This window comes from Solanum stenotomum, chromosome 5 (assembly GCF_019186545.1).
Source record: "Solanum stenotomum isolate F172 chromosome 5, ASM1918654v1, whole genome shotgun sequence".
In the NCBI taxonomy this organism is placed as follows: domain Eukaryota; kingdom Viridiplantae; phylum Streptophyta; class Magnoliopsida; order Solanales; family Solanaceae; genus Solanum; species Solanum stenotomum.
The window spans coordinates 1890823-1912584 of NC_064286.1; the positions used below are offsets into that span (position 1 = coordinate 1890823).

At 34.6% G+C, this 21762-nt stretch overlaps 3 protein-coding genes across 4 annotated transcripts; 1 reads left to right on the top strand and 2 right to left on the bottom strand.

Moving 5' to 3' along the window:
- Positions 1–1336: 1336 nt before the first annotated feature.
- On the bottom strand, positions 1337–3476 carry LOC125864282 (uncharacterized). The gene has a single exon (XM_049544194.1). It carries the CDS (start codon positions 3249–3251, stop codon positions 1350–1352), a length of 1902 nt encoding a protein of 633 aa, XP_049400151.1. The 5' UTR covers positions 3252–3476; the 3' UTR covers positions 1337–1349.
- Positions 3477–7145: 3669 nt separating this feature from the next.
- LOC125864277 (enhancer of mRNA-decapping protein 4-like) lies at positions 7146–17709 on the top strand. 2 transcript variants are annotated; one of them, XM_049544188.1, is made up of 13 exons: positions 7146–8153; positions 9337–9386; positions 9457–9613; positions 9712–9930; positions 10545–10673; positions 10895–10939; positions 10970–12523; positions 13341–13700; positions 13774–13893; positions 14184–14354; positions 16127–16285; positions 16404–16529; positions 17102–17709. In XM_049544188.1, exons 1-13 carry the CDS (start codon positions 7299–7301, stop codon positions 17408–17410), a joined length of 4254 nt encoding a protein of 1417 aa, XP_049400145.1. In that variant the 5' UTR covers positions 7146–7298; the 3' UTR covers positions 17411–17709. The 2 variants fall into 2 exon arrangements, with proteins under 2 accessions (XP_049400145.1, XP_049400144.1); XM_049544187.1 differs by having other exon boundaries at positions 10895–12523.
- A 2992-nt stretch (positions 17710–20701) lies between these two features.
- On the bottom strand, positions 20702–21558 carry LOC125864300 (early nodulin-like protein 3). Its single transcript, XM_049544218.1, has 2 exons — positions 21351–21558; positions 20702–21102 (listed from the first exon to the last, which is right to left on the bottom strand). Exons 1-2 carry the CDS (start codon positions 21556–21558, stop codon positions 20702–20704), a joined length of 609 nt encoding a protein of 202 aa, XP_049400175.1.
- Between the last annotated feature and the right edge of the window lie 204 nt (positions 21559–21762).

The window sequence follows — 21762 nt, forward strand, 5'->3', positions numbered from 1 at the left end:
GACTTGTGACTAAAAAGCAAACAAAAAGGAACTGATATTGCTCCATAAAGCAATTTGTATCTGAACATAGAATCTGATTTAGACTAAAATTACCATATATAGAAAAAAGACCAGTAGTTCTTCATGCACAAGCACAGGTTAGAACCCAACAGCTTAATAGCTGAAAAATCTGTATGGGTTTATAAAAGAAAACAACCTACTAGCAGTAGAGTATACTAGAGCAAAAAAGACTAGCAACAGCGAGACAGCCAACATCATCACAAACTCATCAAAAAGGACCAACAATTCAAGAGCCGCATCAGAAAGCACCAGCAGAAGATTAGCAAAACCAGCATTAGAAGAAAAAAATCAACTTCCACAGAATCACAACAAAATAATGGAGTACTCAAGCTTCAGCTAGAAATACAATTTTCAAAAACTCAATGTAAGAAAAACCGATAAACTTACTAATGAAGTTTGCCAGCGTTTGTACTTGATGTTTTCTTCCCACTACTATGCCCAATTTGATGGCATATTTTGCAAGTGCAATGAATTGCTCTCTTTTTGGCTGGTTGTTCATCTAATTCTCTTCTCCATTTAATTGGTTATCTACCTCTCCTCTTCTCCATTTCCTTATTAGGATGCACAACAGTGTGATCTACAACTGGTCATTGCTCTCTTCCGGTACTGGATTGATCTTTCTAGAATAAGTCTTCACATAGCATTCTTCATTGAGTAGGGGATGAACAAATTTGGTAGGATCTTCTCTAATATGAGTCATGCAGCATTAGAGCATGTCGGCATGGCACTCTACATTGACATGACATTTGCTTCAAATCCACCACATAATTTTTCAAGCCATGCACTTGAAACAGGTGTTGAGTAACTCTTTCTTCCCTCCTCCTGATTTTGAGTAACTCTTTCTCTTACTTTTGGTGGAATCGGAGTATCCAAAGCAGAAGCTATTTCATACCTCTGTTAAAATCTAGTCATAGTTTTTCTTCTAATCTATTCCAATAATTTAGAACTATTTCTCTCTAACTTTAACCACAAAAGCATTGAAAGACTCAGTCATGTAGAAGAAACAAAATGATTTTCACCCTATATTAATTAAAACAAAAAAGAAAACTGAACTTCCTTGACATATTCACATAAAGCATAAAATATAGAGGGCTATCGTTTATGATAGGATACAATGGAGAAAAGACTTGAGACAATGGTGGAGGGAGTTTACAAGGTACGTCAAAAGCCCTATGCCGGGCACCCAATCCAAAGTGGATATACGCCTTCCCAAAGACCAAAAATACTCTTTCTGTCTTTTTTCTGAATTAAAGATATGACCACATACAATATGCTAAAGTTTGGATAATTCAAGTGGTGCTGCTGTTTTCTACAGCAAGGATTGTTCTTTTGTCTGAAACAACCCTTTCCATCATTCTATTAGCTGATTGCTTGTTCTTGCTGCTGGTACTAGTTCTACTATTTCCTTCAACAGTTCGTTGCAATATACGGACTGGTATTCCACCCAAGTCAAAGTCTTCCTTCAAAGATCTAGTTAGGAACCTCAAATCTGTATCTGAGAGCTGGGTTTTTCCACTCATAAATGCAATAAAAGTTGGAGGTCTAGCTTTCACCTGAGTGAAATACTTGATCTTGGGTTGAGCTGCCTGATCTTTCCAAGAATGTCTGCTCATTACCTTACATAGCCAACGGTTAAGACGAGCTGTTGGCAATCTCAAACACCACTTTTCATATGTTTCGATGACCTGATTCATTACAGCTATCTGGCTCTTTCCTTCTAGAGCTGAAACAAATACAACAGGTATCCCTGTGACCTGGGGAATAACTGTCTGAATTTCTTGGGGCACAGCTTCAGTTACGCTCTTGTACAATTTGTAATTTTCTTTCCCTCTTAGAAGATCCATCTTATTTACAATCACAACAAGACCACGTCCTTCCTCAACCGCTCGCCTTGCTATAACTACTTCAACATGCTTCATGCTTCGCCTAGTGTTTGCAATCTCTTCTGCATCAAGGACCAAAACAATTACATGTGCTCTCATAAGGTGTTTCCTTGATTGCATAATACTTAAAGATGCAGGGCCCTTCTCCTGTTGTTTTGTCCTCTCCAACCAGCCTGCTGTGTCAACCAAATAAATGGTTCTTCCTTCGTACTGAAATTCAGCGCGGATGGAATCTCTAGTCAAACCAGCCTCAGGGCCAACTAAAACACGATCTTCTTGCAAGATTGTGTTCAACAAGGTTGACTTTCCAACATTGGGCTGTCCAACAATTGCCAACTGCAATGGCAATTTACACTCCATATCTTCAGAGGAGGAGTCATTATCCTGTACCTCCTCATCAGCACATAAGTTGTTTTGGAGCACATATTCTTCAAGTAATGGTCTAAGAGTCTCGTGAAGTTCAGCCATTCCAAGTCCAGTCTCAGCAGATAAGGCAATGGGATCACCAAATCCTAATATATAAGCCTCACCAGCAGCAGATGCAAGTGTACCATCACAATCATCCAGCGATTCAGCTTTATTCATCACCACAATAGTTTTCATTCCAGGTGCATTCTTCCTCAACCACTTTCCAACATCCAAATCCATAGGCAACACTCCATCTCTTGCATCAACTAACAAGAGTGCCAATTGAGTTTTTGACAACACATTTCCAGTCATTTCTGCAGTTCTACTAAGAACAGAACCAGAAGAAGCCTCTGCTTCTATACCAGCAGAATCCAACACCTTAAACCTCAAATTCCCCAATTTTGCAACACCTTCTCGTATATCCCGAGTAACATGATCAGTAGGAGTGTTGTACACAAGCGCCTCCCTCCTTCGTATCAATCGGTTAAACAATGCTGATTTCCCTACATTAGGGCGTCCCATGATTAAAACCCTTGGCAGCTTGTTAATATGAATCTGTGTAAAATCAACCATCTCTCTAGTAGTATATTTCGCTTCCTTTCCTCTATCACTACCACTAGTAGCAGCAGCATTATCTAACAATTCATCTGCCTTCTCTTGACCTAACAAAGTACAGAATTCCGCAACATTATGAAAGAAAAAAGGATTTCGAGAATTACTTGATGACAATCCAATCATCTCATTGCAGCTTGAAGTAGAGCTCCAAAAAGTTCTGCGGCAGCATATTTCGTGGAATTCTGAAGTGATTTCGCCCGGTAAAGTAGTTGCTCTAGAGAGGATACCGAAGCTATAGTGGCTTTTCCGCCTGAAAAAAGGCTTCAAATTTCTTAGCAACAACATGATTAGAAACAGGACCACCCAACCCGTAGAGCCTCGCGACTCAATAGAACTCCATTATCGCGTCGTCCGAATGGGGAAACTGGACAGCGAGCTGCGGTGATGGAAAGATGAATCTGAACGGCGACAAATGACAATGGTGGTGCTATACGGTGGTTAACGGCGGAAGAGTTTAAAGGCGGCGGAAGATAGAGTGTTTGTGACCTAGTATAGTACTACTATTCATTTAACAAAAAATTGGCTAAAATTGGTCCATATGACCCGCTCAATCTTTTTAAATTTGGCGGTTATATATTAGTTTAGCTCATTTTGGTTCAATTTATTTTAGGAAAAACTAAGCAAATATCTCATAAAATCAAAATAATTACAAATATATACCCTTCTATATTTATACTCCACTAAATAATTACAATATATACTCTCAACTAATTTCGTTTAACTAATATTAAATAAGTATCATATACTATATTGGTGTTATAAGGTTGATAATTTCGCTTAATTGATAATAAATCAATATATTTGGTAATCATTAAGATTTCTTGTTCAGAAGTTACTCATTAGTCAATGATACTACATGAGTATACATAATCTCTTAGAGTATCATTGACTAATGAGTAATTTCTGAATAAAAAAACATAATGATACACTCTTATAGTATCATTGATAATGAGTATTCTCTGAACAAGAAACCTTAATGATACCACAACAATATACATATACTCTTATAGTATCATTGACTAATGAGTAATTTCTGAACAAGAAACCTTAATGATATCATAACAATATACATATACTCTTATAGTATCATTGACTAATGAGTAATTTCTAAACAAAAAGCATTAATGATACCATAACAATATACATATACTCTTATAGTATCGTTGACTAATGAGTAATTTATGAACAAGAAACCTCAATGATATCAATATTGTATATATGTACTGATTTAGTATTAGTTAAACGAAAATTATCAGTCTTAATGATACCAATACAATATATGATACTGATTTAATATCAGTTAAGCGAATATTATCAGTCTTAATGAAAGAAGGAATGACCTGTAATTTTTTTATGAGAGAATGGGTATTTCTTGAATTACTTTGAGTTGGATATGGACATGTAATTATTTTAGGTCTAATGGTCGATTTATGTAGTTTTTTTTCTTTATTTTAGAGAATCGATAGTTAGTCTAGTGAAATTGTATGTGTCGATGCAATTAGTTTAAACGAAAAAATATTTTGTATCAAATGAATAAATATAATGAATTTGAGCAACAAATACAACGACAAAATAATAATTATGAATCATAATTAGGTAACCTATAGTTACTAATAATAATTTTACTTCAAACTATAGTAATTCATAAAAAATTCTCTATTAAAAAGAAATAAATACATGAAGTGATTGGTGAAAAAAATACTCAAACTTCTTTTATATTGTTTGATTTATTATTCAAATATAAACTACTATTAAAAAGTAATCTAAGGGTCAAACCCAAAATATCTCAGGTTTTTCATCGCCTCTTCTCAATTTTTCTCTATCCCACGCTTATAATACCTCATACCTTCAGACTGTGAGTTAAATCGTTCATCGCTCAAATATCACTTTGAAAAGGAATCATGTGGTAAAATGCAAGGAGATATCTCGCATATCACATAACAATAATTTTTGTCAGACGTTCTGTTATGAGTTTGTGCATGTTCATGTGGTTACATCAAAGGTGATTCAGACGGTATACTTCCAATGCATGCTAGAGTTATTGACAATGACCCATCATGGAGTTGTGATGGGCTCATGTGATTCACATCTCGTGAGATGCGAACCGTAACAACCATCGCAAATTACTATGTTTTCATCAAAACTAAAACATATGAATCTAAATGCACATTAGAATATTATGATGAACATTAAAATTTAGAGGTTTGAATCTAAATATACTAAACATTAAGACGTTGCATTAAGATCTAGATCTTAAAATTAAGACTATTGTCTTAACATTTGAATGTATTAAAAAAATGTGAAATTCAAATAAAATACTAAACTAAGACTCCCTCTATGTTATATTTGTAGATGTAATTTGACTTTGTACGGAGTTTAAAAAAAAAACTTTTGAAACTTGTAGTCTAAAATAAGTAATAGAGGTTTGTATGGCTATAGATCCTTTTATAATGGGTAAAATAAATATTTTAAAATTAAATTGTTACTAAATACAAAATTGTATTTTTTTTAACTGACAAAAAAAGTGAGTCTTATAATTTGAGACAAGGAAAGTATAATATTATATTAATAAGGTATTTAAAGAAAATTATATGGCAATTGATGATGGTGGCTAACTTGTGAATCGATTTGAGATGATGTTGACGGTTGATGACGATTGTGGGCAGTAGCTTATGATATATTAATTGATAGTACTGATTAACCATGGTGGTTAGTGATTGAGAATGTTAATTAAGTGGAATAATATTGACTAATGGCGATAATTATTAGTGGATATAATAGTGATTGGTGGTGCAATCGTAAATGATTTCTAATGGTGATAACAATTAATTTTGGTGACGGACAAAAGTGGTGGTGGTGGTTGGATTGAGAATGATTGTTATGAATTGTACGTGGTGGTTATTGATGGTGATGGTAGTTGTGGTTGAAATGGTGGTTATGGATGACGAGTGAAAGTAGATGGAGCACCGATACATTGTTATCTTTATAAAAAAAAACTTAAATAAACATCTCAATGATATGAAGACTTCGTTATAGATCGCAATCATTCAGATCCATTAAGTGGTTATTACATAAGGAAAATAAACACATTTACTGATTAAGATCTGAACAATTAAGATTACTTAATGACTGAAATTTGAATAGTTAAAATTAAGATATTTATTTGCAAACAGATGAAACCTTATAATATTTTAGTATGTTTAGTGTAATGTATGCTAGAGGCCTTGTTCCGACATTCAATTTTAATTAAGTTATGTTTGAGACTTCATCAACAATTAGTAGCATGTTATCATGGCATGTATATTTATTATTGACATTCATGTCATTTTATGTATTTTAACACTATGATATATGAAAAATTTCTTTTACGAAACTTATTTTCCTCTAATGCTCTTAAATCACATTTTCCACTCATCTTAAAATTATGTTCAATGTTTCATGCCATATTATGAATATATCTGGATCAAGAATTATATAAGATATTGATCCTGTCTAAAGTGTAGGTTCGAAATATAACATATCCTACCTTGCATTAATCTTTTTATGCAAACCGCCAACGATCGTCATCACACGCCACTTCTCATAATCTTCTATTTTTTATTGTTCTCATTTGTTGTTCCTAGTCATCTTTCTCATATTTATTCGCCATTTTTTTATCCTCTGACACTCAAAGTTTAGATGTAAAGTTTTTTTTCTTCTTTTGATTAACGTTTTCAATATGTATTCGACGATGGTAGTTATAATTTCTTCACATTTAAATTCTCAATTACATGACATTTTATATTTTAAGAAAAGAATAAAAACGAGAAAGAAGACAGTCTCAGGGTGCTTGATAGCTAATTTGAGTTTGAGAGAATTATACAAATATTAAATTCTGCATAAGAGATAAGAGATAAGTTAATATTTGATTTTATTGTTAAAATCACATAACTAATAATCTAATATATGTATACGTTACGAGAGAATTCATATATTATTTTATTCAAAATAAAAGATGAAATAATAATACATGCTTACTTTGTTTAACTACCAAACCATTCACTGTGTCATGAGATAAAAATAATAATTTCTCATTAGATCCCCAATTTAATAAAATAATATTTTTCTCATCCATCTTCTTCCCATAATAGCATTACTCCCCCAAAAGGTCCCAATCTATTCATCACTCACTCTCAACAGAGTCACACTACTCAATCTTGCACTTAATCCGATCTCTGTCTCCAAATCCTTCATTCAATCATCCATATTCATCTTCTTCATCAAATCTCTCTTCATATAGTCGTTAATTGATTCCCCAAGTATTGTATTTTTGTAGTATTATTTAAGGTATTTATGGCTTCCGCCGGAAATCCAAACCAGTCCGGTGGAACACCGTTTGATATGCATACTTTCTTCAAGCCTTCAACTCCAGTTTCAACAAACCCGAATACCCAGAACCCCATTAACCCGAATTTGATTTCTTCATTTACGGTTCCTTCAGCTTCTTATCCTCCGCCTACTGCCGGCGGCGCCGGTGGTGGTACAGGAGGAGGTGCCGGAGGACTTTACTACCCACCCCAGACAACCCCTTTTCACCAAATCCCTCAATTCAATCAGAATACTCCTCCACAGTATAACAACCATCAACCTCAACATGATGTACATATGCATCCGCAAAGATCTATGTCTTTCCCTGCTCCACCACTTCAACCACCACCCACCCCTACTAGTCCTCACCAGTTCTTGAATCCTGGAAATAACCCGAATCCTAACCCTGGGGCTCGACTTATGGCTTTGTTAAGTGCGCCACCTTCAACTGTTGAAGTTCTTCAGCAACCCACTGTGCAACTTCTTCCTTTACAGCCTACAACTTCTGGGTCTGAGCTTTCTGATTTTTCTGCTTCACCAAATGTTGGTATTGCTCATTCAGGGAGTAGCCCGTTGCGAATGCCGAGTAGGAAGTTACCTAAAGGGAGACATTTGAATGGGGATCATGTTGTTTATGATATAGATGATAGGTTGCCTGGTGAAGTGCAGCCTCAGCTGGAGGTTACTCCCATTACCAAGTATGGTTCGGATCCGGGACTTGTTTTAGGCAGGCAAATTGCAGTTAACAAAAGCTATATATGTTATGGACTCAAATTGGGAGCTATTCGTGTGCTAAACATTAATACCGCGTTGAGGTCATTGCTTAAAGGTCTTGCACAGGTTGGCCTTTTCCGCAAGCTTACATTTTTTGTTGTAATGGTTCTGTTAATCTATTGGATCTTTTCATTGATGTACCTAGATACATTAGATGTGAATTTCATACTCTTTTGTTATGTGAACTATTTATGAACATTATAAATACTTGTGCTAGCTGGTATGCATAAAATACTAGTGATGGTAAAATTGTAGAGATTGTACTGCAGTCCTATTCGATTCGGAAATAACTTGCCATGCACCACACCATGTTACCATGATTAAGCCATAAATTGAGGTAAGGCAATATATTAGTTAACTTATTTTTTGTTATTTTAGTCATATTAATTATCTGTTGTTCAAGTGTTGAATTTTGTACAAAAGACACATTTTATGCACTTATGCATATATCAGGTTCTAGTAAGTATTTCTCAATTGTGATGTGCTTGTGACAATTCTCTTGTCAAGTTGAATATTTTGTGGATAGGGCCGGATGATGAAAAGTCATCATATTTTGTGGGATTTTCCAAAGTAGAGGGGTTTTATGGAGAAGCTCTAATTTTTGGTACTGTTCATTGAAGTCATGATATTCACTTTTCCACTTATATCCTAGGTGCATGTGAAATTGAAACGTGCATGATTTTTTCATGGGATATTGGAATGTGTCTCTTATTTTTGAAATGTGTGGCATTTGATTTCACACTTTGTTGTCATACTCTGCTGTCACATGTCATGCAGAAGACATATGTTTGGTTCTCTAGACATGGCTCTGAAATAAACTTCATACTGGGTGTGTTGTTGTACTTTCAAGTAAAGGCCATCTTCCTCTTGTTGTTTTTAGAAAAGGGACCATATCTACATGTTTAGAGCTGCTATTACTCTTTGTCCTTGACTTCTTGGCATGTGCTTATTTTGGATTGTTGAACCGACTACCGAGTACAATTATACTGGTTGTGGTAATGTATAAAACCATTACAGACTAGGCTTATTCTGTAAATAAAGATCAGTAAAATTGTCTTGTTTGGTTTAGTAAGGCAAAAGAAGATCTGTATTTTGTAAAACTTATTAATTGGAACTTTATCATATGTTTTAACCATTCTTTTGGAGTATGGCATTATTGTATTAATCTAAGTCATGAATTTTCTTTCAGAGGGTCACAGACATGGCTTTGGCATTATTGTATTAATCTAAGTCATGAATTTTCTTTCAGAGGGTCACAGACATGGCTTTCTTTGCTGAGGATGTTCACCTTTTGGCTAGGTAGTGCTCTTCTCTTTTATTCATATCAGGTATTATGTAAGTGATCTATCTAACTTTTCCGTTTTTTCAGTGCAAGTGTCGATGGGCGTGTTTATATATGGAAAATTACTGAAGGACCAGATGAGGAAGATAAGCCCCAAATTACAGGGAGGATTGTCACTGCTATTCAAATAGTTGGTGAGGGGGAATCTCTTCATCCCCGAGTTTGTTGGCATTGTCACAAACAAGTACCATAAATCCTTCTCTCCTTTTTTTGTGGAACTCTTTTCTAGCATAGTTATTCTACTGGATTTCTTCTTAACTATTATTACGCTCTCTTCAACAGGAAATTCTTGTGGTCGGGATCGGAAGACATGTTTTAAAAATTGATACCACAAAATTTGGAAAAGCTGAAGTTTTTTCAGCAGATGAACCCCTCAGGTGTCCTGTTGACAGGTTGGTTGATGGGGTACAACTTGTTGGTACTCATGATGGAGAAGTGACTGATTTGTCAATGTGCCAGTGGATGACCACTCGATTGGTATCTGCATCAGTGGATGGCACGGTTCGTGAAAGTTTTGCTTATTGTCTGTTAAACGGTTTGCATTTATATTTGCTGTCTTTGCTCTATATAGCAGCCATATCATTCAATGCATTTTCATTTGTAAAATGATGATTCAGCAACAAGTCCCACAAGGCATTGTTTTGTTTTTCATGAGATGGCATCCCATGCATTTTGGAATAACCAACTAACAATTGACATGGGAATGTTTGGTAAGAATATCATTTAAAATATAGTGCTAAAAATAAATATGTTATTATATAAAAACAATATCTAGTTTGTATAGATTCCAGTGTTCTCTTGAACCGACAGCAAATAATGTCCCAAAATGTGTGCAGTCCTTTGTTACTTATGAGGAAATGGGCAATGTCATACTGTAACTGATGGTTTCTTCTTTAGTACTTGCACAGTTTTAGGTTTATGCATCCTTCACCCTTGTATTTTGTTAATGTGTTAAGTTCTGAAGTCAAAACAAAACAAAAAGAAAAAAAAGATGTGGTTGTGTCCTGTAAAAGGGAAAAAATGATCTGATGATGAACTATGGATTATCTTCTGGTTTGATAACTAAGGTTGGTTGCTTCATGACTCATGCATGTGGTTTGTATCTTGTTTTACAGATAAAGATTTGGGAAGACCGGAAGTCTCAACCAATTGCAATTCTCAGGCCTCATGATGGTAATCCTGTTCATTCAGCCACCTTCCTGTCTGCTCCAGACCGCCCAGATCACATCATATTCATCACTGGGGTACGTGCTAATGTAGTTTATAATAGCAAGCATCTTTTGACAGAAACAAACGTCTTCTTTGACGAATAAGCTGTGTTTTCCTAAAGCGATCATGTTTTAGGAGACTAATTGCTACACATTCAGAAGTTGATCTTGATTTTATTTTATTTTTCTCTATAAGTTTGTGTCTTGGTTGTTTCTAGCGTTTTGTTCTTCACATATAACCAGTCAAAAGCATACAGGGTTTACTTAATCGGGAAATGAAGATATGGGTATCAGCAAGTGAGGAAGGCTGGTTACTTCCTAGTGATGCTGAATCATGGCACTGTATACAAACATTGGAATTGAAGAGTTCTGCTGAAGCTCGTGCTGAAGAGACATTTTTTAACCAAGTTGTAGCGTTGTCTCAAGCAGGTCTGCTCTTATTAGCGAATGCAAAAAAGAATGCCATATATGTTGTTCATCTAGAGTATGGCCTGAACCCAATGGCAACCCATATGGATTACATAGCTGAATTTACAGTTACAATGCCAATTTTGAGTTTCACTGGAACAAGTGATTTACTGCCTCATGGTGAACAGATTGTTCAGGTGTACTGTGTACAGACACAGGCTATTCAGCAGTATGCTTTGGACTTATCCCAATGCTTGCCACCTCCGATGGAGAATGGTGTGGGCTTCGAAAGGACGGAATCTAATGTTTCACGTGATGCTACTAGTATTGAAGGATATGTTCCTGTTGATCTTCCTGGTAGTAAACAAATGGAGTTCCCTTTAACTAGTGCTGCACCCAAAACTTTAGTGAATGAGAGTGCCACAGAGATTGTAGCTACAGCTAGACCTCTTATGACTGATGCACGCACTGCATTGGCCACCTCTGTGGAATTTGCTTCTTCTATTGCAGAATCTAAATCATCTAGTTTACCCAGTATAACTACTGATACTGATATTGCTCCCTTTACATCACCACCACCTTTGAGTCCTGAGTTGGCTAGAAAACTTTCTGGTTTCAGAAGCATATCAAACAGCTCTGAGCCTGGTCCCTCTGTCAATGACCATTTTGGGGATCCTAAAGCTGTTGAATATTCAGTTGACAGGCAAATGGATGCCATTCATCCAAACTTGACTGGCCTTACTTCGTCAGATGGTGACCCAATGAAAAATGAAGATGACGTGTCCCGTGATGATGGTTCTTCGTGTATTAGTAATACAGTTAAATTCAAGCACCCTACTCATCTAGTGACTCCTTCAGAGATATTGATGGCCAAATCATCTTCTGAGGTAAACCATGTTAATGAACATAAAAGCGAGGGACAATCAAGTATCCAGGATGTTGTAATCAACAAGGAAGCCCGCAATGTGGAGGTGGAGGTTAAGAATGTTGGTGAAACAAGATTCAGTCAAAAAACTGATATTGGCTCTCAAGAAGAACTTCATACTTTTGTGTCAGATAACAAGGAGAAACCCTTTTGCTCTCAGGCATCTGATCTTGGAATAGAAATGGCTCGAGAATGTCGTGCCTTATCGCCTGAAACTTGTATTGTCGAGGAATCTAGGCAGTTTGATGGGGTTTCTGGAACTGAGCAGCTGATCCAAGCATCAACAGCCCCTGAAGAAGATCGTGACTCTGCAAAGGAGATCTCTGGAAATAATTTAGACTCAAATGTGCAAGTTTCTGCTCATCAACCTCCAGCTTCTAGTGCCAAAGGGAAAAAGCAAAAGGCAAAGAACACTCAAGGATTTGAACCAGCTTCGCCCTCACCTGGTGCTTTAAAGTCATCTGATTCCAATGAGGGTGGTGTCAGCTCAAGTAACACCTCTATGGAAGCTGCAGTCTCACAAATTTTGTCTATGCGTGAGAAGCTAAATCAGGTGCCTGCTTTGACTACAGGACTGTGCATAAATATGCTAAACTTTCCTTTCTCAAAAAAAAAATGTTAAACTTTAATGGTCTTAATATTCTTGTTATTATTTTGATTTATCATGCTTTTAGTCAGTTAGTATTTCAAATTGCAGGTATTCGTCACTACTTTAATCATATATTTAGATGGTTGCCATTACTTTGAAGTTTCACTACTACTTTTCTTATACAGATGGTGATCCATTTTCCCTTGATATGCCACTTGCGGCTGCTTTTTTCTGCACCCCATTGCGATTTTTTCTATCTGTTAATTGGTCCTTGTCCTGATCGATTTCCCTCCTAGAATTTGCCCCTAGTTTAGTGGTAAGAGCGCAGCACATGATGTGTCGGTTAGGCATATGTCACAAGCTCAAATGCTGGTTTTAGTGGAGAAGGGTAGAGGGGTGCGGGTCCATTATCCACTTGAGTTTCAAACTATGCGCCATTGGCCCTCAGGGATTTCTCTCCCGAAATTTATTGCACTATTTTCAGTCAAGTTCCGTCATCTAGGTCTCTTTCACGTCTAATTGTTCGTAAAACTACTTTCAGAGAATTCTCTTCTTGGAACATTCAAACTTCTCAAGTGACGGAAGCTGATTCTTATACATATATTTATTATGTGAGAGGACTCTTTGTCCAACCGTTTTTTGTATTGCATTGATGAAACATTAAAGCATGCCGGAAATTGCGCTTCCTGCAGTTTTATCATCCTAGTTACATTATCGTTTTGTTTTGCTTCTATGCTATTCTTACTTGTTTCCATTTTCTCTCAATGCTGTGCCTTCATAGGTTCTTAATATGCAAAAAGAAACGCAAAAGCAGATGGGTATGATGGTTGCTGTTCCAGTTACCAAAGAAGGAAGAAGACTTGAGGCTGCCTTGGGACAGAGCATGGAGAAGGCTGTCAAGGCCAATTCCGATGCTTTATGGGCCCGTTACCAAGAAGATAGTGCTAAACAAGAGAAATTACTTCGTGATCGTACTCAACAAATAACCAATTTGATATCTAACTGCTTTAACAAGGACATGCCAGGGCTAATTGAAAAAATAATGAAGAAAGAACTGGCAGCTGTTGGACAAGCCGTCACACGCAGTATTGTCCCTATCATTGAGAAAACTGTATCAACTACTATTTCAGAAGCCTTCCAGGTTAATATTATGAAACTCTGGATTTTAAAAAAAAATGAATTTGTTCGTCAATGACGGAATGTGAATGGTGCAGAAAGGAGTTAGTGACAAGGCAGTAAACCAACTGGAGAAAACAGTTAGCTCTAAACTTGAAGCTTCCGTTGCTAGGCAAATTCAAGCACAATTCCAGACCTCTGGCAAGCAAGCTCTTCAGGTGAGGAGCATGAGCAGACAATTCTTTATTTAGTTAATGCCACTCAATGTGGGTACAAAGACATTTTCTCAACCTTGTCTATTCACTTATGTTTTGTGGCTCCACTGCAACGCTTGATTGCTAGATTTCCTTCTAACAAGCATAGTAGCTCCTTGAATTTGCTTCCTGAACATCTCAACCTGCTATTTTTCTTTTCTGCTGTCTTCATAGTGCTCCTTCTCCTGGATGCTTTGGTTTTCAAAATTAATGTTGGATGCTACGTACCCAATAACATTCTAACTGTCCTGCAGGAAACTTTGAAATCTACAATGGAAGGTTCGGTGATCCCTGCCTTTGAGATATCATGCAAGGCAATGTTTGACCAAGTAGATTTAACGTTTCAGAAAGGATTTGCTGAACACACTGGTTTCGCACTACAGCAATTTGAGTCCATGCATTCACCGTTAGTACATGCTTTAAGGGTATGGCTTCTGAGCAGTGGTTTTATTATTACCCTTCTGTTTTCTTGCTAATTTCGGGTAGGACAATTCCTTCCTTTTTCAATATATCTAACTTACATTATTTATCTAACTTACATTATATTATGCTCTGGAATGGAGAGTTATTGGTGGCCAATGATGTACTCCTTCCACGACCTATGTGGATTTTTTTTTTATGCTGATTATCAGTTATTTTGTTGCACCATCAACCTAGCTACTTTATTATTCCTTCCTATTAGACCATCCTTTCTACTCCTTTCGTTCCATTTTGTTTGGCACTTTTTCCTTATTAGTCCATTCCAAAAGGAATGACACATTTCTATAATTCCTTAATTAATACTAACAACTTCTATAGGTATAAGTACACAAATGTTATGGCATGTTTGAGACCACAAGTTTCTAAGGTGTTATAGGCTTATAGCTACACAAATGTTACGACATGTTTAAGACAACAAGTTTTTAAAATTTTTCTTTCTTTGTTAAACTTTGTGGCGAGTCAAACAAAGTTTAATAGAGGGAGTATTAGTTTTCTAATTAAAGAAGACAAAATGGAATAATGGAATCTACCTGAAGCTCGGGGTAGTAGCTGTTTAATTCATGCTGTGTTCTATAGGCATGTTAACAAAATCCAGGTTCTTCATGTTAACTATTTTCTCTAGGAAAACTGATATATATATATATATATGTCTGTGTGTGTTGTATCATGTTTTTTTAAAATAAGAAAGTTGATATTCATTCTTTTTTTCACAAGTTGATATTCATGCTTCCACATCACTAAAATAGAGAGCAAATGACAACATTTATCCTTGTAATAGCTGTTTAATTGGAAAGCAGAGGTGAATATTTGTATTCTCTATATAAGGGTCTGGAAGCAGGTTTGCATATGCTCTTATTGAATACATGAACGTAGCATCACAATGAACATTCCCCACTCTCCACTCTCCTAGGGGATACTTGGGTTTGGGGTGGGGGCTAATCTCTTGACTATATATAAGGGGGGACTTAGGCATGTGTTGGGTCGGAAATTGTGTTATTGCTTTCAAGGTTACTGAGTGATACATGTTCATCTCATTTGTCTAGAGATTTAGTGACTAACTCTTTTAGTGTAGATGTCATGAGATTGTGTGTGGTAATCTTCTTTTGGTTGTTACTTCCATTTTAGATTTGAAAGCTGTAGCTACTTGGAAAAGGAGATTTTACCTTTGGTATATGTTTATGGAGGTTTCACTGGGTGAATGTAACTCTCAACATTTCTCTGGTGATATAGTTGAATGGATAATTCATTGTACAACAACAACATACTCAGTGTAATCCCACACGTGGGGTCTGGGGAGGGTGGTGTGTACGCAGCCTTACCCCTACCTTGATTTGTTGTTCGCTAATAGAAAAAGAAATATGGATTTTACCTTTGGTATATGTTTATGGAGGTTTCACTGGGTGACTGTAACTCTTGACATTTCTCTGGTGATAGAATTGAATGGATAATTCGTTGTACAACAATAACATACCCAGTGTAATCCCACACGTGGGGTCTGGGGAGGGTGGTGTGTACGTAACCTTACCCTTACCTTGTGAAAGTAGAGAGGTTGTTTCCATTGTATGTATGAAAAGTTGTTGCAATGAGTGTCAGTTAACTTTTCTTGGATATACTTGTTATCATTGATAATGGCCAAGTTTGTACTCTCTTTGGAATAGCATATGCATTTGACTTTTCTTATCTTTAAATAAGAACTCACACTTGAGTTTATTTTCAGGATGCCATTAATTCCGCATCATCGATGACTCAAACATTGAGCGGAGAGCTAGCTGATGGTCAAAAGAAGTTGCTTACGCTTGCAGTTTCTGGAGCAAATACCAAGTCATCGAATCCACTGGTTAGCCACATGAGTAATGGACCATTACTGCATGAGAAGGTTCTTTCTATTCCCTTAAATTACTTTTTACTAGATAGAATAATTGATAGCTACTTGTATTCTGCTTTCAGACTTAAATCCTTATTGTTCTATTTCAAACTTTTATCTTCTTTAATAGCTTGAGGCTCCTGTTGATCCAATGAAAGAGTTATCTAGATTGTTGGCGGAGCGCAAGTACGAGGAGGCATTCACTACAGCCTTGCACAGAACTGATGTGGCTATTGTATCGTGGTTATGTTTGCAGGTATACTGTTTGCTCTTTATCACTTGTTTATGGACGGTTAAAATATCGGGTAGTTTAGTACTGCTGTTGAATGCTATTCCTTGTACTAGGCAAATGTTTCACCTCCTATCTTTCGAGCTGACAGAAGGATGGACTCCAAACCATCCAAATGATGAAGTTGGAAAATGCAAATTGACTAGTAACTAACCTTATTCAATTAAAAAGTTCTTGTATCTAAATGGATCATTTCAAATTTTGGTGTCTTGATTTCGTAGTTTATTACTTCCTCCAGTTCAATTTGTTTGTATGGTTTTGACTTGACACGGAGTTTAAGGAAGTAAAGAAGATTTATGAATCTTGTGGTTTTAAACTAAAGAGATGTAGAATGTACTATAATGACTTTACACGTAGTTTACTTAAAGAGGATTTTGTAATCATTTCAAAGAGTCTGAGCAACATAACTTTTGTCACTGCCAGGATTTGAACCTTGGCCTTTCTCGCTTCATTGGCGACAAGGCCACACTTTTGGTGCATCCTTGAAGTAATTTTCTTTTCCCGATCCATCTTAATGGTTTCCCTGTGCCTTTTACCAGGTTGATCTGTCGGGTATCTTATCAATGAATCCTCTCCCGTTGAGTCAAGGAGTACTTCTTTCACTTCTTCAGCAGGTGGCGTGTGATTTTACCAATGAGACATCTCGAAAATTATCCTGGATGAGGGATGTGGTATCAGCCATAAATCCAACTGACCCGGTGATTGTACTGCACGTGCGGCCTATTTTTGATCAAGTATATCAGATACTAAACCATCATCGGACTCTCCCTACCACAACCCCCGCGGAACTTTCAAGCATTCGTCTGATAATGCATGTTATCAACTCCATGCTCCATGCTCCATGCTAATGACCTGTAAATGATTTTTCAAGAACAACACACGATTATGCCTGGTGGGATATTAAAGTTTGTACAAATTATTCTGGATAGACAAAAAGTACTATAGAGTTTGAAGCCTTCACCTACCTTTTATGTTGATTTCTACAGTTATTTTTTTTTTCTAAGGTAAAATCTTATAGTTGGGTTGGTTGGATTATCGGGTTTGTTGAGTATTAGTCTTTTTTTGGGTGGAAGTATTGTGTATAAAATTTTTTGTACTTTGTACATTGTTATCTTTACTGCAATTTCAAGTGGAAGGTTAAATGGTTTCTCTCATAGCCTTATCATGCGTAAGACCATCTCCAACACAACACCAAATTTTACGTCAAATTCTTATTTGGTGTAAAATTTGGTGTTTTGGAGCTTCAACCCAACACCAAATTTTATACCATTTTGGTGTGTGAATAGTGTTACACCAAACACTATTCATCACACCAATTCACTTTATTGAATATTTTAATATTATTTCATTATACAAAACTTTTAATTAGATATTATATAAATTGTGTGTTTTAATTAAATCTCTTGTATATTTTAATTATTTTTTATGTAATATTTTTATAATATTAATTTTAGATATAAAAGTTAGCTTTTTTTTATACATTAATTTTTCTATATATGACTTTTAAAAAAATTAAATTTATGTTAATTCTACTATAAATTATAATTGGATACAACTACAACTAACTTTCACAAAAATTAAAAAGAAATGCTACATGATATATTAACTTCGTGTATAATGCACAACATGATAATTGAGGATGACTGTGATCTTAATGCACCAATTCAAGATGCGTAGGGTCCAACTCCGACGGCAGAAATGGCAATAGATGAAAATTATCGATTCCAACAATTTCTAGCTCGACATAAAAAAATAAAGGACAAAAAGCTCATTTTGAACTACGTAATGTATTAATAGAGCATTTATGGGAGCATTGTAGTGATCTTGAAAGTTAAAAATTTATGTAGAATTTAAAATAATTTTTTAATTATGTAATGTTTACTTAATTGTATTTCATTAATGATTTCACTTTTATTTGTATTATCCATTATTATGTATAATATTTGCTAGTAATTTATATTATTTAAAAAATTATGGTATAAAATAATTTTATATTAAACGACTATAAAAGAAAATTAAATGAATTATATATGGCGAATGTTTTAGAAAGAATTTGTTTTATGAAGTAAGAAAATATAAATGAAATAAGAAATAATAATATAATAATATAATAATGAAGAGAGAAAAATATTTCTTTTTGATGTAAAATTTGGTGTAGTGGGTTGGAGTTGATTTATACTAAAATAGTGTTGACACCAAATTTGATGTAAAATTTGGTGTTTGGTTGGAGATGCCCTAAGGAGTGTTTGATTGACGGTATTAATATGCCCAGATTGAGTTATGCATTTATACAATGTTTGGTTGACGGTATTAAGATGCCCGAATCGAATTATGCATTTATACCATATTTGGTTGACGATATTAATATGCCCGGATCGAGTTATGTAGGAACATATTATGTTAATATAGGATAGCGTGTGTAGAAAAGATATTCATGTATTTGCAATGTAGATGTAAAAGTAGCTAAAGACAATGCTTTTGGAGTGTTGACTCATTTGGTAATATACTAATATTGTATAAGTTTAAGAGGGAATTTTGATAATTTTTTCAACTTGTGAAATTTTCATGTTTAGTGAAAAAATGTAATTTGAAAAATTTAAATTGCATGTTCAAACGAAACTTTGATGTCGAATTAATCTTATTTTAAATCACGGTTTCATATCATATGTGACTTTGAATCAATCATGATTTCATATCATGTGTCAAACGAATTTTTAAATTGGTGTGAAGAAAATACTATGTCAAAACGAGCCTTTAAATTAGGACAAAAAGAATACTATTTACAGAGTTTTTTTTGATGAAATTGAAAGAAGTTCTTAACACAAATTATAGCCAATATATCTTATTAATGGAAATAACTGTGGGTTTGAATGAAACTAATTCCAAACTAAAATACGAATAGAATAGTACTAATTCCACATGATTTGTTATATAGAATTCAAATTATAAATACATTATCTTCCCTCTAGTTGGTTATTAGTTTCGTTTCCAATTTCATTAATTTTCATAGCAAAAAATAGTGACAATTTATGTCTCATTTAGTAATCAACAATGTAGTTATCATTTTTTCCGTTATCAAGCACAATGCTGAAGTTTGTCGTGTTTGATCAAAACCTTGATAGAGCAATGCATGTTGTGTGTGAAAGCAAATGTGGTTCAATAAAAGTAGTTGTCTAAATTCGATATTTAATAATAATAAGAAGTAATGTTAGTAGTTAATTCAAGTTAATAAAATCTTAGCCATGTGTTTGCAGTACATTACATTAGATTTTATTGTAAGAAATTTTATTTATTAATATGAAGATTAATGAATAGTTTGATTCTAATTTGATGTTGTGTATGTTATAATTTTAAAAAATTGTTTTATTTTAAGTATTAATAAATCATAAAAGAAGAAGTAAAAACTAAAAGCTAAAATTTAGCAAGAGTTGGATAAGTTAGGTTATGAATGCATTTTTGAGTTCAAGTAACTTTTGTGTGGGTTGATAACCATTTCATTTATTAACTAAATCAATTTCGATACATTCAAATTCAAACCGACCTTTCATTTGACATTCATGGTTTAAATAAGGCACGTGAAAGAATAAAGTGCCTCAAATGAAAAACTTGACCATCTTTAAGATATAAGTTAGTTTTATTATAATTTATAATTGTATTTATATTATATTACAATTATTACAAGACCGTTACATTTTTAGAGAGAAAAAATGCTACAAAATATAATGACTATATGTATTTTACTATACAACATGATGATAAAAAATGAGCATGATCTTAATACACCAATTAAAGATAGAGGTGGATCTTTAAGGACATGCACAATTAATATAAATATTTCTTTTCACTATTAAATCATCCAACTTTGAATTCTTAAATTACATTTCAACATATAATGATAACCTAATTGTATACCTTTTTTATGTTGACGTTATATGTAACTTGTACTCTTTCGAAATTTACCTAAATTTGATGGTAAAACAAAATTGTATACCTACAATGCACCTAATTTAAACTCACAACATAATATATAACGAATTCAAACTAATACAATGTCAATCAAATTTCAAAATTACAACTAAAATAAACTATAAAAAAAAACATAAAAATATATCTAAAACACAAAGAATATATAATTTCTTCTACATGAGCAAATAGAGAAAGACCATAACACCCCCAAGAGCAGTAACAAAACATGAAAAAACAGAAAGTACTGTGGTGGAATTAATCGCCGGTGGGCCCAAGAAATCCGAACCCCACCCATCTCCACCGTCACCCCCACCACCACCAACAGCCGGAGACGGTGAAATCTCCGGTGCAGACGCCGGCGAAGAAATTTCAGAAGGGTGCATTACACGAATAATGATTCTTTGGCCAAAATTACAATTATTTTTCTGGCCACTTATGAAATAGAAGAAGCCAGGATGGCTAATTTTGTAAATTGTCTCTCCATTTTCAAATTTGGAAATTGGGCTTGTTGTGTTGCAGTTGAGATAATTAGCCGGAGTTACTTCAAGTACTGAGTCGCCTTTGTACTTGAAATCTGTAAAAAAAAAAAATGATAAATTAACTTAAATAGCCATTCACTCAATAAAAAAAACGAAAGATATATAATATATACTACATTTATTGATTAGCAACTGTAAATATTTTTGTCTAAACATGCAAATGTGTAACTTCCTCTTAAAAATGTGTAATTTTCAACATTATTTGATATTCTAACAGGAACGTTACGTGTGATATGTGTGAAATTTTTAATATTAGTTGAAAAAAGAGATAACTAAAGCTTACAAAGAGTATCTCCGATATGAAATCGATTTCTAGCAGCCCATTCATTATACGTTTCAGATTCATTACCAATCGGTTTAATCCAACCAATTTCACCACCAACTCGAAACTGAAAAGATGACACGAAGATATTCGAAACAAACATGAACGTAACAACAAGAGAGAGAACGAACACGTTAAATCGAAGCGAAACTTCAAAATTAGTAGCCATAACTAGGAAAATAATATGAGCTTAATTGAATATTTAAAAAGCAAAAGGATGAAATTAATTAGTAAGTGCTAAATAGTTCTCTGTTCGACTGTAATTTTTTTTGTGTGTATATATAGTGGGATTAATTAGTTATATAGTGACAGTTAATTAATTAGTGGATGGGAGAAGTGGTAATTAGTGGGTTTAGTCAGTTTTTTTAAAGGC

Excerpts from the sequence above, each read along its gene's own strand:
- LOC125864282 (XM_049544194.1), bottom strand. The coding sequence starts at position 3,251 with ATGTTGTTGCTAAGAAATTTGAAGCCTTTTTTCAGGCGGAAAAGCCAC.
- LOC125864277 (XM_049544187.1), top strand. The coding sequence starts at position 7,299 with ATGGCTTCCGCCGGAAATCCAAACCAGTCCGGTGGAACACCGTTTGAT. Across the intron at positions 9,614-9,711 it reads GTTGGCATTGTCACAAACAA|GAAATTCTTGTGGTCGGGAT; the intron begins GTACCATAAATC and ends TCTCTTCAACAG. Across the intron at positions 13,894-14,183 it reads CTGGCAAGCAAGCTCTTCAG|GAAACTTTGAAATCTACAAT; the intron begins GTGAGGAGCATG and ends ACTGTCCTGCAG.
- LOC125864300 (XM_049544218.1), bottom strand. The coding sequence starts at position 21,558 with ATGGCTACTAATTTTGAAGTTTCGCTTCGATTTAACGTGTTCGTTCTC. Across the intron at positions 21,103-21,350 it reads TCATATCGGAGATACTCTTT|ATTTCAAGTACAAAGGCGAC; the intron begins GTAAGCTTTAGT and ends TTTTTTTTACAG.